Raw genomic sequence first — 18,146 nt, forward strand, 5'->3', positions numbered from 1 at the left:
CACCACCTCGCCCGGCTAGTTTTTTGTATTTTTAGTAGAGACGGGGTTTCACTGTGTTAGCCAGGATGGTCTCGATTTCCTGACCTCGTGATCCGCCCGTCTCGGCCTCCCAAAGTGCTGGGATTACAGGCTTGAGCCACCGCGCCCGGCCTCCTTGTTATTTTTATTTCACTTTGGTATGAAGGTTCTGTTATCTTTATAGATTGAGTTCAGATGTTTTCTTCATCCTGCGTTTAGATACAATTTAAATAATGAGGAAAAAAGACAGGAATTATCTGTTCTTTAAAGTTTTAATTGAACTCATAAACCCTACTCTTCTTTCTACTATCTCACTCTTCCTTCTCTCTTTTATAGAATTCTGCAATGGCTACTTTATCAACTGACAGATATGGGGAATCAAGGTGTTTCTCTACTGAATTACTTTTCACTTTAATTTGGAGACAAACAATAATTTCAGGATGCAACACTGGCATACGCATTTTCTACAAATTCTAAAGTCTATTTTTAGCTGGAAATATAAATTGCTTGAATTAGCACAAAGTTGAGATCACCTCCAATATACATGAATAGCACAATATCAAACCCATGTTCCCGTATCTTAACTTCCGTAAGGCAAGTTATTTTTTTAAACCAAAGTTACTCATCAGCAAAGAAAAGTTAGTTACCTTATATTTGAACTCTTATAAGGCCTTGCATATTATACTGAATTCACTTTTTTTAGTCAAAAAGTACTGTTTGATGAAGGCCCACAAGCCTAAAAGATCTCCTCATCAATACTAGTGTTTTCTGGACATCAAAGATGCCTGTCAGAAATAATTAATAAAAAGCAATATTGTATGTGGTTATATTGTGAATGTTAGGATATCTTTACAGGATAAAAGAAAATGGTAAATGTACTAATGTTAGACAAATGGGTACTTGAGGCTTGGAATAACATTTCCAGTAATATCTTTAAATAGAAAAATTTTAAATTCCACATATTCATAATTAAGCAGTAAGAATGAACTTGTACCTCATACCACATACAAAAATTAACTCAAAATAGATCTACAGTATAAAGAACTATAGTTCTTTATCTATAGTATAAGAACTAAAACTATAAAACTCTTAAACAGTTTAATTTCTTAAGATGTGAAACACAGAATTACCATATGATCCCTCACTTCCATTCCCAAGTTCTTAACCAATGGAAATGAAAGCAAGAACTTGAAAATATACTTGGCCGGGCGCGGTGGCTCAAGCCTATAATCCCAGCGCTTTGGGAGGCCGAGACGGGCGGATCACGAGGTCAGGAGATCGAGACCATCCTGGCTAACATGGTGAAACCCCGTTTCTACTAAAAAACACAAAAAAACTAGCCGGGCGAAGTAGCGGGCGCCTGTAGTCCCAGCTACTCGGGAGGCTGAGGCAGGAGAATGGCGTAAACCCGGGAGGTGGAGCTTGCAGTGAGCTGAGATCCGGCCACTGCACTCCAGCCTGGGCGACAGAGCGAGACTCCGTCTCAAAAAAAAAAAAAAGAAAAAAAAGAAAACATACTTGGTTGCCAATGTTCACAACAACACTCTCCCCATACCCAAAAGATGAAAACAACCCAGGTGTCCATCAAAAGATGAATGGATAAATGAATTGTGGTATTACATACAATGGAATATTATTCAGGCATAAAAAGGAATAAAGTTCTGATATATACTACAACATGCATGAACTAAGAAGACATTAGGCTAAATTTAAAAAGCCATGCACAAAAGGAGAATTATTGTGTGGTTGTACTTACATGAAATATTTATAATAGGAAAATTTATAAAGATAGAAAGTAGATTAAAGGTTACCAGGGATTATGGGAAGGAAGAAATGAGGAGTTATTGCTTAAAGGTTACAGAGTTTCTGGGGTGATGAAAAAGTTTTAAAAATAGGTAGTGGTGATAATTGTACAACATTGTGAATATAATTAATACCAATAAACTGTACACTTAAAAATGGCTAAAGTAGGGCCAGGCACAGTGGCTCACGCCTGTAATCTCAGTACTTTGGGAGGCTGAGGCGGGCGGATCACCTAAGGTCAGGAGTTTGAGGCCAGCTTGGCTAACATGGTGAAACCCCATCTCTGTTATAATACAAAAATTAGCTGGGCATGGTGGCATGCACTTGTAATCCCAGCTACTCAGGAGGCTGAGGCAGGAGGGTGAATCTGGGGGGTGGAGGTTGCAGTGAGCTGAGAACCTGCCACTGTGCTCCAGTCTGGGCAACAAAGTGAGACTATGTCTCAAAAAAAAAAAAAAAAAAAAAAAGCTAAAATAGCAAGTTTTGTGCTACATATATTTTGCCAAAATTAAAAAATACATGTAATATACCAAAAACCATTGAATTACATACTTTCAATGAATGAATTGTATGATATGCAAATTATGTCTCAATAAAGCTGTTAAACAAAGGATGATATGGCATGGAAAACTTTTAAATTACTTAGACTCTGGCAATGGTAATAAAGACATTGATGTTAATGGCGTATGTTGAGACTTTGCATAAAATCTTTCAAAAACTTGCCATGAAAAAGAATCAGTTGTCCTAATATACTATTTTCAATGTGGCTTTAAATTTATATTTGTGTTTTAAATTAGTGAACCTAAGTGTTTCACTATTTTATCTAAATTGCTAAAAGTATGTACATTTAAGATGGATAATCCTCCCATTTATGGATCTTCTCACTGGGAAAATAGGTGTCTCATATTATAGTTGCTGTCATCTTCCATTCAGGCATATGCAGTTAATAGCTTAGACAGAAAAGAAAGGGTACTATTCTTCCCATTTTTCCATTATTTGGGATAAAAGGGATGTGAACTTGAAATAAGGTTTAAGTTACTGGACTCATGACTGAAGTGTATTGAGACTGAAGATTACACTAATAATATCTGGCTATTCCTGTGATGGCAACATTTAGATAAGAATGATTTGCAATGATTAGGTTACATTGTTCTTTGATTTTAACAAATGTTTGGATTAAGGGACTCAATCTTTGCTGCAACTAATACATTTTAATTCTTTCTCACTTAAAACTAGTAAAGTTTCGATATTTTCTTGATTGAATACAAGATGATATCAAAGTACTTTTAAAAGTTTCTCAGTTGTTGATTTTAGGACTTCATTTGGTGATAAAATGATATGATAAGGAACATGACAGATAACCTAATGGCAAAATAGTAAAAGAACTCTTGCTTCTAGCTAATTGCCATGCTTTTAATACTCTCAAGGATCCTTGAGTAAAAACTCAAATTATGGAGGTAAAAATACAGTGCCAAAATCTGTTTTTGATAAAACTGATGAAAAAAAGTAGAAGCAAATACAAAGCAAGGTAGCTCCTTGATTCTTTAAATTTTTGATGAGATAACTGAATCATGGGGGTGCTTCCCTCATTGGTTCTTGTGGTATTGAATAAGTCTCACGAGATCTGATGGTTTTATAAATTGGAGTTACCCTGCACAAGCTCTCTTGCCTGCTGCCACGTATGACGTGGCTCCTCATTCGCCTTCAGCCACGATTGTGAGGTCTCCCCAGTCATGTGGAACTGTGTGTTAAACATCTTTCCTTTATAAGTTATCTAGTCTCAGATATGTCCCTTTTTAGCAGCATAACAGACTAATACATAGTATTCTCACCTTTGAATCTGTGTTGAAGATTATCAGGCATACTTTTATTTTTTTTAAGTAATAAATGCGACAAGAAAAGGAATCCATATTTCCTCCTAAAAATTAAAAATGCAGATGTGCTTTACTCTGTTACATTGGTCTGTTGTTTTCAAAATCTGACATTTTCAAAGTAAATTAGCATAAAGATTACCCTTTACTTGATTTTTTAAAATCTACAATAAATTCATTAATTAAAAGCATAAAATTTAGAATTTTTTGAAATTTGGACCTAATACAGTTGCTCCCCAAATGCAACAGAAACAAACAAAAAAATCAAGGTTCTTCATTTGTGGAGGACAGACCCTGAGGTATATCAGAGCAATTAGAAGCCTTTCTCCAATTAATGCAAAAAGCACTGATTATACAATGAATAAATTACTCCCATTTATGTGTATTAGAGCTTTTGATGAATATAGATATTATAATAAGATACAAATTCATCTAAAAGTCTTTCAGAATTGATCATAATTTTAAAAAGCATTATATATTTGATTTAGTGAATAGACAATAGGTGTAATTACTATCTAATGAGAGTTCACTAATTTTTTTTTTGTGTCAGAATTCTTCATCTTTGAAAACATTGATAGGCACTATTCTTTTTATCAGAAGCTAATTGCTGTCATTCTGTAGGTCATAAAGAGACAACTAGCTTGACTACTGTCTCAGACAGAAAACGATACATCTTTGAAATAAAGCTATCACCTAGTGACTATGGGGGAACTTTCTGACTTACTGCCTTTATTCTCCTTAGGATGCATGCACAAACAAAATAAAAAGAGAGAGCAATTTCCTCACCCAGAAATAATAACAGGGAACTAAGTTCATTCTACTTAAAAAATTTTCTTTCCTTTCATCCATATGTAATATTTTAACTCCCCTTTTCCTTTCTTCTCGCAACTTCTGCATTTAGTGTGTCAATGTGTGTGCAGGCGAACACGCATGCGTGCGTGCACACACACACACACACACAAATTTTTTTCCCTCCTTAACTGAAAACTACCTTAATAGTGGCAAAATGTGCCAAGAGTGAAATCCTGAAACAACAAAAAAGAAAGCCATACTTTAAAAATTGAAATGAAAACAAACAAGTGGCCAGTATTATTAATCTTTAGTCTAGACCATTATCAAGTTTCCTTCAGATTCTCTGTAAAGATTTTTATTAGTTTACGTATTCTCAGCAAATGATAGATGTTTTTCTGTAAGTTCAAACATTAAAGATACATTTGAAAATTATTTTGAATTAAACTTGAAATTCTAACATTAAATTCTATTATTTTTCTTTATTGTACACATTTTGCATTTTAGTAACACCCACAGGCTTTGAAGGTTGGCTCAGAAAACTAGTCTTTGCAACCCTTGTTCTCAGTTATTCCAAAAGTGCTATTAATTCTATCCAGAGAAAATCGTATGTCCCTTTCTATCCTCACCTGCACTGTCTACATTTAGGTTCTCAGCATCTTTTATCTGAACTATTCCAATGACTTCCTGATTGATATTATAGCTAAGCTTGCTTCCACTCAAGCCATTCTATTTTGCTGTCAAAATGATCTTTCTAAAATGCAAGTCTCGTTATATTTTACTCTTGATAAATATCTTTTGAAAAATCTCATTTCCTACTAGAAAAAAAATCCAAATGCCTTTAATATGACAAAGGTATCTTCCATCATCTGACCCTACCTATTTTCCCCAGCTGTCTCTTGTCACTCCCTCAAAACTACCTATTGGTAATTTAGAACTAAATTAAACTAAATTAGTTAAGAGTTTGCCAAGCAAAATAATTGTGTAAAAGTTTATATTTGGTATTTTTTAAAATGACTGCTAATAGTAGCTCAGTGTGTTAAATGTCCTAATTATACATTATTTTCTAGGGCTTATATCTATGAATAGACCATTAGTTCTAAATTACTGAAGTTCAATAAGTTTCTATCTGTAAATTGTTTAACAGTGAACATTACATAAGAAAAGGATAGGTAGAACATAAACTATCATGCATCAGCTATGAAAAAAATCTCACAGAGGGAAAAACTAACTTATTAGAAAGAAATGTGTTTGTATTTTATGCCTTTGATTCAGGCCTTTGATTCAGGATATAGTTTTTGGCTTGATCTGTGTTGTTAAGAGCATGAGTGATAAAATAATTGAGTACTAGTATGTCACTGGAGTTTGAGAAACGAGAAAATGAATGGTTTATGTGTCAAAATGATACAGCGAAAACATAAATTTGACCTTACCAAAATTATTTCTTGACAACCAATTCTTTACACTCCTCTTTGGGGTTAGAATCAGTATTTAAGAACAGCTACTGAGCCAAAAACAAAACAAAACAAAAAACCCAGGCAGTTTATAAAAGGAGAAACAAAACTGAATAAATTCAAGAACAGTGTTTAATCTAACTATTCTATAAATGCCAATAAAAATACAATTTTTCATCTACCAGATTGGTAAGATTAAAAATTAATATTCTACAGCATGCCAATAAAAATATAATTTTTCACCTACCAGATTCATAAGATTAATAATGATTAATGGAAATACAATCTCATAAACTGATAGTACAAATATATAAATTTGTACATATTCTAAGAGGGTAATTTAGTGATATGTAATACGAGACTTCACAATTTTGAGTGAGTTATTCTATTTTATGGAAATATTTCTAAAGTGATCATCAGAAGTATACATAATAATTTATACAAAGAGAATGTGATAGAAAATAGGAAATAACCTAAATGTTTAATGATAGGGAATTAAATTACTCATAGGTTTTTAATATTTTTCAGTGATTGACAAATCCCATTTTTTGTAGAACAGTTATTAAATGAAGAAAAAGCTTACATTATCTGAAAAGGAGAGTGGCTAAGAGCAAGGGATCTGGAGTAAAGACTACCTAGTTCAAATTCTAGTTCTATCATCTTTTGCTATATCTAAGTCAATTTATTCAATCATTTAATCTTTCTAAATGTAATTTTCTTATCAATAAGTGGTACCTACCTATTCTGTAGGCTTGTTGTGTAGATTAAATATACAAATAAATATTGTAGATATAATATACAAAGTACTTATAAAAATACATGGCATACAGTAAGTGTACTGTACATTTTAGTAATTATTATAATAATTGGGATGATATTACTAAGAAAACCAAGATATAAACCAGTATATATGATGTGCTCCCAGTTGGACAAATTAATGAATTAGTCTTAGGTAATAATTGTGGATTCAGATTATTAGTGTTTTCATTAACTTCATTTTACTTTGCTATATTTTCCCCAAATTCTTTTCTTTTCTTTTTTTTTGCAAAAAACACGTATTATTTCCATGTTCAGTAAAAAAGGAGTTATTTTAAAACTCTATTATTAAAAAGATGAATGTCATCTTTTCCTTTTCCTAAATGGCCATATATTTTTCTATTAAAATATGGTTTGAATACCCATTTCACAATAAAAAGGTCATTTTATCCTACGGTTGAACACATATAATATGCAAAATGGTGCGCTCCTAATACTTTAACACTAACTGGAAAGCATGGAAATTTGAAAACCAGTTTTCTTGTTGGTAAAAGAGAAGCTTTTTACAGATGGTCTTTAGCCTTCCCATGTAGTTACTAACCTTCATGAGAAGTAGGATATCAAAACAGACTTCATATTTTATCCCTCTCACAGAGTCTATCTTAATTTTGATAAGAAAGCATTGTATGAGAAATAATTTAACTTATAAGAGATATAGTATTTTCTTTGAGGACCTCTGCTTAAGATCTCTGTAAGGCAATTACTGCCTTTGATTGCAAAGTAAATATACATGTACTACTATGGCTATGAATAAACCAAAGAAAAATTGATTCCTGAACATGTAAGGAATCAAATTTGAGCAGTTTTTATGTTGCTGATATAAGTAAAAAACACTAAATTTCTTCATAATTACTAAATATTATAAGAAATCTAAAAAGCATTCTAAGTCAAATACAAAAAATCTGGTGGTGGCTTGTATTTTAAAAACTTCCAAATATCTAACTAGTGAACTTTTCAGGTATTGATTTTGATGTTCATAAAATTAAAGACTGTTATGTGTGAATAAAGGATCTTTGTACCAAAAAGTCTGTCTTTCTGGGGCAATTTACTTTCCCCCAGTGATCTCTTTCTCACCTACCTGACTTCTTGTGCCAGGAGTTAGTTTCTGCCAGCAACATTGAAGTATTTGATGGTAGGAGGGCAAATGAGGGGAAAAGAAATTAAGAAACTAGGAGACTGATTATTAGTGCCTGCTACTGTTATTATCCATATTCACAATCAAAAAAGTGAAACTTCACAAAAGTTTCACTTCATTTTATGGACACCTTCACAAAATGTTTATATAAGGAAGCTACATCTTCAACCATACCCTTTGCAAGGTCTTGAATACATTCTGCTGTCATTCAGTGGAGAAAATAAAAAAGTAAAAGAAAAAATAGGTGATTTGTTAGACAGTAGTTGCCTAATTCAGATAATTTTCTTGTTATTAGATATAAAGGACTTGAAGCCTAGTAAGAATGAGATAGACGTATTGTCTTCTCAGATTAACTTTCACACAAAGGAAACACATTATAGTACTCTATTTTAAATTCAGTTTCCTCAAAATAAAATAGGAGTTCAGAGATCATAAGACAAGAAAAAGTATATTTATTACTCATAAAATGAGTTTCATAAAATTATGTTACTCTTATATTTTCCTTTATTCCACATTATTAAAATATCTGCATAATCTGCTTTTTCTGCTTTGAAATGTTTTTCAGAATGAATGCAGGCAAAGCAAAATCTTTTAAAATTGTTCATTATTGCTAAGAAAACAAGCTAATCTGGTCGTAATTTCTATTGTAGTGCTTTTCTGTTGACATGACAACCTTGACCTTCCCATAGCTGTGCTGTTAAAATAAAGTTTGGTAAGAAATTGGAAGGAAGAAGGAAAAATGTATTAGTAAAGTTTATCATAAAGGAATCAGTGTGAAGTACTCAGTAATAGGAATGAAAGCTAACTGCTCTCAAGTTTAAAGGCATACATCAGTATAGGGAGGACAAATAAATTTATAGTTCAGAAATAATCAAATCCATAAGAAAAACTAATGAATATGACTGAACTTCTGACACCAGGAATTTTAGTGAGTTTTAATTGATAGTGAGAATAAATTAAATTCCTGAACATTTTCATTATTGGTATAAGAGTTGTACTTCGGGGGCAAAAATCTCTCACTGTGCTTTCAATTACATTCAAGAACAGCCTATTGGACATTAGTTATCTACTTACCTACAGCCATTTTCTACTCTTTACTATGAAACTAATAAACCTGGTTTTAGTTACTGTTGTTTATTAATAGCTACCAATGAAATCACTAACCTGCCACTGAATGCTTTAGGCTTTAAAATTAAAGAGATTCCTATTGACATTTAAGTTACTGCCAGCATCCTTCAGCTGTGAAAAGTTGTAATACAGAATTTATCATTCTTATTACATTCTTCTTCCTGAATCAATAATGCTTGGAAGAGGTGAAAGGATTTCCTTATATACAGCCACTCTGACTTTGAACATTTCCCTCAGATCATTAGATGAAAAGAACAAAATTGTGCGGTTGATACTAGAAATGCATTTTTTGTTAAATGTCTTTTCCCCTCTCCTGGAATGTGAGCCCCTTAAGAGCAAGGTTTTATGTCTTTGTGTCACATATTTCTAGCAGACTACAGATTACCCAACCTTTCTTAAAAGGTTCTGAGAGAATTTTTGTATCTAGTGAATTAACTTCTCTTTCACGCATATAGAATGGTACTAGCTGGTGTGCCACCCTTAGGATAATTGAGAAGATAGTCAAACAATTTTCTGTGTTTGATAGTTTAGATGAGGAACCTCAGTTGATAGAGTGTATAAAAATCACCACCCTAAAACTGTTGAATTAACAAATGAGAACTTATCACCTAACAGATTGAAAGTCTTCTTTCCTAAGTCCATCATTATTTTAACTACTGCAGTTTTAAACTGCTTGAAGACAAGGGCCAATTCTCTTTAACTTATTTAATTCTTATAAGGTCTAGGACGCTATGGTACAGAGTACAGTTTAACTCACATTGTGTTTCATCAGTGGATTAAAACACACACAGAGACACATATGCATACACACATACACACACACACACACACACACACAAACAGGCATGTATTTGCACATTACCTAAACCAAATTCCAAACCTACTGAATCGGAATCTCGGGTTTGAGCCTAGGAATCTTTTTAGAAAAATGTCTATGAGTGGTAGAAGGCTGAGTATACAGGATGAAGGATCTCTGGATTGAAATGAATTCCTGTTCCCATTTCTGGTTCCTCTAAACATGACCTGGTTCCCTCATCTTAGTCATCTTCATTTAAATCCTGCCTTTCAAATGCCTACCTCTCTCCTCTATAAAAGCCCATATTATTCCATTTCAAAGATGTGCCATCATACTGTCCTTAAGTTGGTTTTTTTTTTTAAATTTAACTTTCTTCAGAATCATTTTTGTTATCTTACAATCATCCAAGATCTGTGTTATTTTAACTTCATTCTCCCTTTTATTCATAGAATACAGTCTTCTAAATTTTATCATTTGGCCTTCTGTAGCCTTTCTAAAAGTTTATAATTTCTTCTGTTCCTAATATAATATCTTGGACTTATTAATCGTTCATATTAATTATGTGGTTTCTCCCTGCTCTCTTTGCTATTAATTTAATTTCTTCGTGGACAAAAGTATTAACTGCTATTGAATTCATTTCTAGTTATATAACCAAAAGAAAAACAGATACTTGCACACCAATGTTTGTAAGAGCATTATTTATAAAAGTTAAAAGCTGAAAACAACCCAGTGTCCACCAACAGGTGAACTGATAAATAAGTTGTGGTATATACATACAATGGAATATTAATCAGAGTTAAAAAAGGATGAAATTCTAATACATTACATAATATAAATGAACCTTGAAAACATTTTGCTAAGTGAAATAAGCTCGACACTGAAAGACAAAACTTGTATGATTCCACTTATATGAGGTATCCAGAATAGGCAAATTTATAAAGACAGAAAATAGATTAGAATTTACCAGGGGTTGGGGGAGACAGGAATGGGGAATTTTTGTTTAATGGGTACAGAGTTTCCATGTGGAATGATAAAAAAAGTTCTAGAAACAGTGGTGACGGTTGCACAAAACTGTGAATTTGCTTATATCACTGAATTGTACACTTAAAATTGGTTAAAATGGTAAATTTTATGTTTATATTTTACCAAAATTTTAAAAAGCTACTGAAATGATTTTCTTAACTTTCCTAGAGCATCCTTTTCTTCACACTGACAAATTTTATCTATATTATTAAAAGAAAATAAAAACACATCCATACTTTTTCCATATCCCTAAATCTATCACCTCTTTAGATTTTTTTGTAAAAATAAAATGTAATATGGATACTCAGCATTTTCCACACTTCGAGCACAATGATGTTGTAGATACACACATAAAACACTTCAAATCTCTATATACACATGTGCAGGCACACATACACACTCCACTTTACATCTTCTCCTTAGACTCTTGCAAATTTCACCAAAATTATTCTTTGGTTCTTGTATTTGAGCTTTCATTTAGATAAAAGCTATTAAGACTATAAGGTTTACAGTGCAGATAATGTTATGTTGCAAGTTATTTTTAGATGCCAAGTACTTTGCAAATACAATAATGAGAAAATATCAATTTCAAAGGTTTACCCAACATACAAGAAAAGAGTTTAAAAGGAAGGAAGATAAATACATCTAAAGGATCTCTAAAGAACTGGTATTACGTAAACTATGAGGAAGCTGAGAAATGATATTCTCAAAAGAAAAAATAGGGCAAAGCAGAAAGCTACTTTAATCTGAACTACAAAGAATTATAATTAAATTTATTATTTTTAGAGATGATACTTTTAAAGTTGCAAAAAAATCTTCTGGTCTTATTAAAAAGAATAAAATTAATAGGAGTAACTTGTCCTTATAAAACCCTGGAAAATTTAGGAAAAATTAATTAAGAAATAATTTTAGTATATGGAAAATTATTGAAAGATCCCATACATGAGAAATAAATGTACATAATATATGATGTGAAAAGAAAACTTAAGCAAAGATGATGATTTTTAAAAATATATATTCTTATGTAAAGAGAAGAATGTGGAGTTGTACAAAAAAGCAGAAAAGACAGGTGGTAGTGAGTTTAAAAAGTCAGTTTAGGAGCAAACTGGACTGGGCTGTTAAATAGCAAAGCATTTTCCTATTTCTAAGATGTTTGGACAATATGTAGGTAAAACTTTTATTGGAAATAAAGTATGATCAGGGTTACAAGAAAACAGAGGAGCAATGCCAGTGATTTTTTAAATGTAGCAAACTATAAAGGAGGCAACACAGGCCAATCAGCAAGTTGCAAGTACATAGAGATGATTGCAATGTCCCAAATAAATTAATGGGGCAGCCACAGGCAGCAAATAGGAAGAGGAGGCAACAGTCGAGCAAACTCAGTCAGCAGTCTAACTCAGTGGCACAAGGCAAGTGTAGATGATAGCAGAAATGCTAAACAATCTCACCTACTTACAGTGTTACAGGTATAGATTGGGCAGGGCAAGATCAGGCAGGCAGATGGCGTAGCACTTGTTAGGCCATAGTATAGGGGAATTGTAGAGGAGCAGACAGATAATGCTGGGCAGTCTAAAATGCTAAAATGGCAGATAGATACGGCAGTACCAGGCCATTTGCTGATGGACAAAGTACCAGTGAGTGAAGAATGCAAATCATTCAGCAGATGAGTGAAGTGAGGCAAAAAGGAGAGACAAAAACCAAAGGCAATCAAGCAGGAAGACAGAACGGTAGAGAAACAATGACAGATCATCAGAAGCAGTTGTATAGGGTAATAACAAGCTTTCAGCAGAGGAATAAAACACCATTCAGGAAAAGATGAGATTGAGAGTGAGGCAGTCCCCTGAATTGGGTGTCTTCCATCTAGGATACAGTAATCAATAAACTGCAAATGAGAATCCACAAGAGAACAGCACACAAATGGAAGTAGCAGATGGATCTGAACTCTATTGCCCAGGGATACAGAATGACCCTAGAACATAGATACATAGCAATCCACAAAGAAATTAAACAGATGTGAAAAATGGGTCCAAGCATTTTTTATGATGATAAAAGAAACCAAAACACTAAAAATTATTAATCTGAAAATGATTGGCTGGGATTGAAGTCTTCGCTTACCCCTTTCTGGAGCCCACAAAATGGGAATGTTGGGAATTTCTGCAGCAGAAAAACAGAAGAGAAAAGGGATTTCTGACTCCCAGTTTGAGGAAAGCAGGTCAAATTTAGGGCTGTATGAACTGGTTCAGGGAAATAAGAACCAGCCTGAACCTTCTCCCTTCCTCAGAATGAAACCATTTCTGAGTTACGGGAAAGGTTTAGGAAGCCCTCACCCCATCATTCCCCACAACCTCCCCTTTCACACTTACCTCCAGCGCAAACAGTTTCCAGCAAGGAGGTACTTGGAAAAATTCACTCTTATGTTTACACCATGGCAAAATGGGAAGATGGTCAACTAATGGTACTTCCTGTGTAGGTCGGGTTTCTAATTCAGTGGGATCCCTTCCATTCTTTGTGAATGAGCAGAGGGGACAGATTACTAGAAACTACCTACCTCTTTGAAAGTAGATGAGAAAGAATCAGGGGCAGTAATGTCAATTAACAAATAGTAATACCAGTAAATATCTTTGTGATCTCATCAATTGTCATGGATTTTAATTCCATTTATATGTTGATGACTCCAAAAATAATATTTCTAGCCCAGATTTTCCTACTGAAGTCTAGATACATATACCTAATATCTACTTTTTTGGGGGGCAGGGGGAAGGAGTCTCACTCTGTCGCCCAGGCTGGAGTGCAGTGGTGCAATCTCAGCTCACTGCAAACCTCTGCCTCCTGGGTTCAAGCAATTCTCCTGCCTCAGCCTCCTGAGTAGCTGGGATTACAGGCATGCACCACCACGTCTGGCTTTTTTCTTTTCTTTTCTTTGTTTTTAGTAGAGACAGGGTTTCACCTGGTTGTCTAGGCTGGTCTTGAACTCCTTACCTCATGTGATCCACCCACCTAAACCTCCCAAAGTGCTAGGATTACTGGTGTGAGCCACTGTGCTCAGCCTCATATACCTAATATCTAATTGCAATTCAATATCTCCACTTGAATACCTAAAGGAAGTTTACGTTTCCATAACCAAAGTAAAATTCTTGATCTTCCCCCTCAAACCTACTTTTCCCATAGTCTTCTCCATTTCATTAAATGGAAACTACATCCTTCTAATCCCCAAGTCAGGTCTTATACCTGACTTCTCTCTTTATCTTATTCCATCTGTTTACCTCTCTCTTCAAAATATATCAATAATCTACTTCTCACTACCTCCACCTCTATCATTGGTCTAAGCCACTGTCATTTTCCACCTGGATTATTTTAATAGTCTCCTAACTTGTTTCTACATTAAAATATGTCAGTTCATGCTATGCCTCTACTCTATTACACTAAGGGTGGCATTCAGGTTCCAGATGATCCATGGCTTCCTCTTTCTCCTCCTTTAGGTCTTTGTTCAAATGTCATCTTATCAATGAGGCCCTCCTTAATGGATGACCTTATTTAAAATTATAACCCTCTTTCCTGCCTGGGCTACTATCCTCCCTCCCTGGTTAATTTTTACACATAGCACTTACCATCTCCAGTACTATACAGTTTACTTGTTTTTTAATAGTTTGTCTCCTCTCACTAAAATGTAAATTCCATAAAGGTAGGAACTTTTGACTTGTTAGTTCATTGCTCTAACTCAACATCTGAAACAGTGCCTGGCATGTATATATATATATCTATATCTATATCTATATCTATATCTATACCTATATCTTGTAGGCTTTAAGTACATATTTGAGTCCATGAAGCATTAACTTCTTATGGGGCTTCCTCTCTCAGTCTCAAATTTTCAGAGTATTCTTCTGAAAGCTCACATACTATGAGCTTTTAGATTAAGAGAGCAGATGCTAGTGCATTATAGAACAGGAATGTTCTAAAACAGGGTTGGTAAACTATAGCCTCAGGGCCAAATCCTGCCCATTTCCTGTTTTTTGTTTTTTGTTTTTTTTTGTATGGCCTGCAATCTACAAGTGATCTTTGTATTTTTAATGATTCAAGAGATAATCAAAAGAAGAACAGTATTTCATGACACATGGAAATATATGAAATCCAAATTCAGTGCCCATAATAAAGTTTTATTAGAGCACAGCCAGGCTCATCTATTTACATCATCTGTGGCTGCCTTTGTGCTACAGGTCTGGCAGAGTTGGGTAATTTTGACAGAGACCATATGCCTACAAAATCTAAAAAATTTACCATCTGGCCCTTTTAAATAAGTTTGCTGACCCCTGTCCTATAGTATTTTATATTTAGAAGGCAAAGAGTAATAACTAAACTTTGAGCAATGATATACTAGAATTTACTGTTAATATTGTTGTGACTATTGCCTACGGTAAATGTTTGGGGGAATGTATATTTGTACTAGGATTTGCTTTCAATATTATTATTATTATTAATTTTATTTTTTATTTTATTTTTGAGACTGCGTCTTGCTCTGTTACCCAGGCTGGAGTGCAGTGGTGCGATCTTGGCTCACTGCAATCTCCATCTCCTGGATACAAATGATTCCCCTCCCTCAGCCTCCTGAGTAGACAGGATTACAGGGGCATGTAATCATGCCTGGCTAATTTTTCTATTTTTAGTGAAGATGGGGTTTCACCATGTTGGCCAGGCTGGTCTCAAACTCCTGACCTCAGGTGATCTGCCCACCTCGACCTCCCAAGGTGCTGGGATTACAGGTATGAGCCACTGCACCTGGCCTGCTTTCAATATTATATACAAGTAGCCTCTCATTCCTCTAAATATTATTTATTAAAGGGGGTGATATTCATTCATCCATCTGCCCCAGAGAGCAGCCCCATCTTGAAGGACAAAGTACAATACCAGTAAGTCTTGAAAATGGCAACATGGGAAAGAATGAAAGAGGAAGTAAATAGGGCCCATAAAGGGAACTTATATCAAAGTATCACACAATTAACCAAACTTCTAAATACATACCCTAACAATAGTTGGAAATTAGCATGGTATGAATTTCTTTTGAATCTCATCAATGGGGTTATTAAAGTGACCTATTCATTATAATGGGTTTGCCTATACAATGTAATCTTGAATCATAGCAGACAATTGACACATTATAATAAGACTCCATTATAGTTATACAATAGTCAAAACTAACAATTATATTCTCTCTGGTTTAAATACCTCCATTTTGTAAAAAAGAGTATTTAAAAAATTTTGTGAAACTGCATTCAGAAGCACCTCCTAATCAAAACTGACCTAGCTTTTCTTTCCATAAAGGTTTAGCCTGAGGATTATTCCACGCAAGGACATTATGTTATTTGCTGCAATACAACTTATAGAAAGGAGTGAAGAAGCTGAGGGGGAAGATACTTAAATTATCCCAGTGGCACTCATGGCTATAATGTTATCTTCATTCTTCACAGAGAGGTATACTTTATTTCTTTGTATATCAATTAGTCCTTCCAGCATGATGGACTGCTTCTTCCACACTGTTGCCTTTGGCTTTTGGTCATGCTCATTCAGTGACACTGACAACCATCATCTTCAAACTGTACACACAAGAGAGGTTTACTGCTTCTTTCTTTTCAGCATCTTTTGAAGGAACTTGGATCCTTTCTGCTACTTCTCATCTGTGTTCCATTAATAATTATCTAAAATGGTTACTACCTCCAGTGGACATTTGTCCTTCATATTTTAGTAGCAGTTCCAAGTTCCAATACTGGTAAAATTATTAGAATAATTCAAATTGTTTACTTTGTTGCCTGAATCTACTTTCTGAGTCCCTATCAGATGCCTTTTATGGCAGGCAGTAACAACAAAGTTATGAATATTCTTCCCTTCTAATTCAGTGATACTATTCTGAGAAGTTCATAGCACTTGACAGACATAAAGTACTCATTTGTTGTCATCTTATTACATTTTATGTGAAAAGCAATAGTAAGTCCATTTCATAGATGGGCACCTAATATACAGAGATAGAAATCCATATTCCTGATTCCAGAGAGTGGTAAAGAAAGGAATATCCTGAAATCTTCCTTCCTTAGACTATGTCTCTAGATAAATATACTTTCAGCATTTTACTAATATATCTGCAAAATACTTATTTATATTTTAATTGTTAATTTCTTAGCACATATTTTGCAAAACCAAAGTATTCTGGTATGCTAGCCTCTTTTTATTTCACAAGAGTAGATTTGGAAGGGTGAACCAGAAAGGTGATTTCAAGATATTATCACCGATAAATTCAAGCTAAAATAAGGATTTAACAAGTCCTCTTTGGTATTTCTTTTCCCTTTTCCACAACTATACTATTGTGTACTTTAGGTCCTACCCTGTTTGATTTTTTCTTACAGAGAATAATTCTTTTTTTTTTTTTTTTTTTTGAGACGGAGTCTCGCTCTGTCGCCCGGGCTGGAGTGCAGTGGCCGGATCTCAGCTCACTGCAAGCTCCACCTCCCAGGTTTACGCCATTCTCCTGCCTCAGCCTCCCGAGTAGCTGGGACTACAGGCGCCAGCCACCTCGCCCGGCTAGCTTTTTGTATTTTTTAGTAGAGACGGGGTTTCACCGTGTTAGCCAGGATGGTCTCGATCTCCTGACCTCGTGATCCGTCCGTCTCGGCCTCCCAAAGTGCTGGGATTACAGGCTTGAGCCACCGCGCCCGGCCCAGAGAATAATTCTAATAGTATTTATTCAACCATCATTTACTTATTTTTAAAGCTAAAGCTCTTTCTAAATATATTGTAGATAACAATAGCAAAGATTTATATCACAAGGAAATATTGTTTTTAGTGCCTTGCTTCTATTATTTACATAATATAACTACTCTATGAGGCAAGTACTCTTACTATCTTCATCTTACACATAAGAAAACAGGTGTTTAAAGTTAAGTAAATTATATGGGGTTGCATACTAATAACAGGTGGATCTAAGATTCAAACCCAAATAGTCTGTGCTCTTAACCACCATATTACTTTTATCATTTTAATGCCCATTACGGAGCAGAATTAACCAGTCTGTTATGCTACTCCATAAAAGGTTATATGGGCAACAATATTTTTCTAGTTAGAACTGTAATTAGAAACAGAACTTGGACGGGCGCGGTGGCTCAGGCCGGGCGCGGTGGCTCAAGTCTGTAATCCCAACACTTTGGGAGGCTGAGACGGGCGGATCACGAGGTCAGGTGATCGAGACCATCCTGGCTAACACGGTGAAACCCTGTCTCTACTAAAAAATACAAAAAACTAGCCGGGCGAGGTGGCGGGTGCCTGTA

At 34.5% G+C, this 18,146-nt stretch overlaps 1 protein-coding gene across 8 annotated transcripts in view; it reads right to left on the minus strand.

Annotated features, from left to right (window-relative positions):
* Positions 1-18,146, minus strand: part of GPHN (gephyrin) — a 734,237-nt gene that overhangs the window by 354,671 nt on the left and 361,420 nt on the right. For 3 of the 8 annotated variants that reach the window (XM_011949715.1, XM_011949711.1, XM_011949710.1), the window contains exon 5: positions 12,949-12,987. The exons of the other annotated variants lie outside the window; for them this stretch is intronic. In XM_011949715.1, the coding sequence (XP_011805105.1) occupies positions 12,949-12,987 (39 nt within the window). The remainder of the gene's footprint in view (positions 1-12,948; positions 12,988-18,146) is intronic. 8 annotated transcript variants of the gene reach the window in all.

Source organism: Colobus angolensis, unplaced genomic scaffold (assembly GCF_000951035.1).
Source record: "Colobus angolensis palliatus isolate OR3802 unplaced genomic scaffold, Cang.pa_1.0 Scaffold3, whole genome shotgun sequence".
NCBI lineage: Eukaryota > Metazoa > Chordata > Mammalia > Primates > Cercopithecidae > Colobus > Colobus angolensis.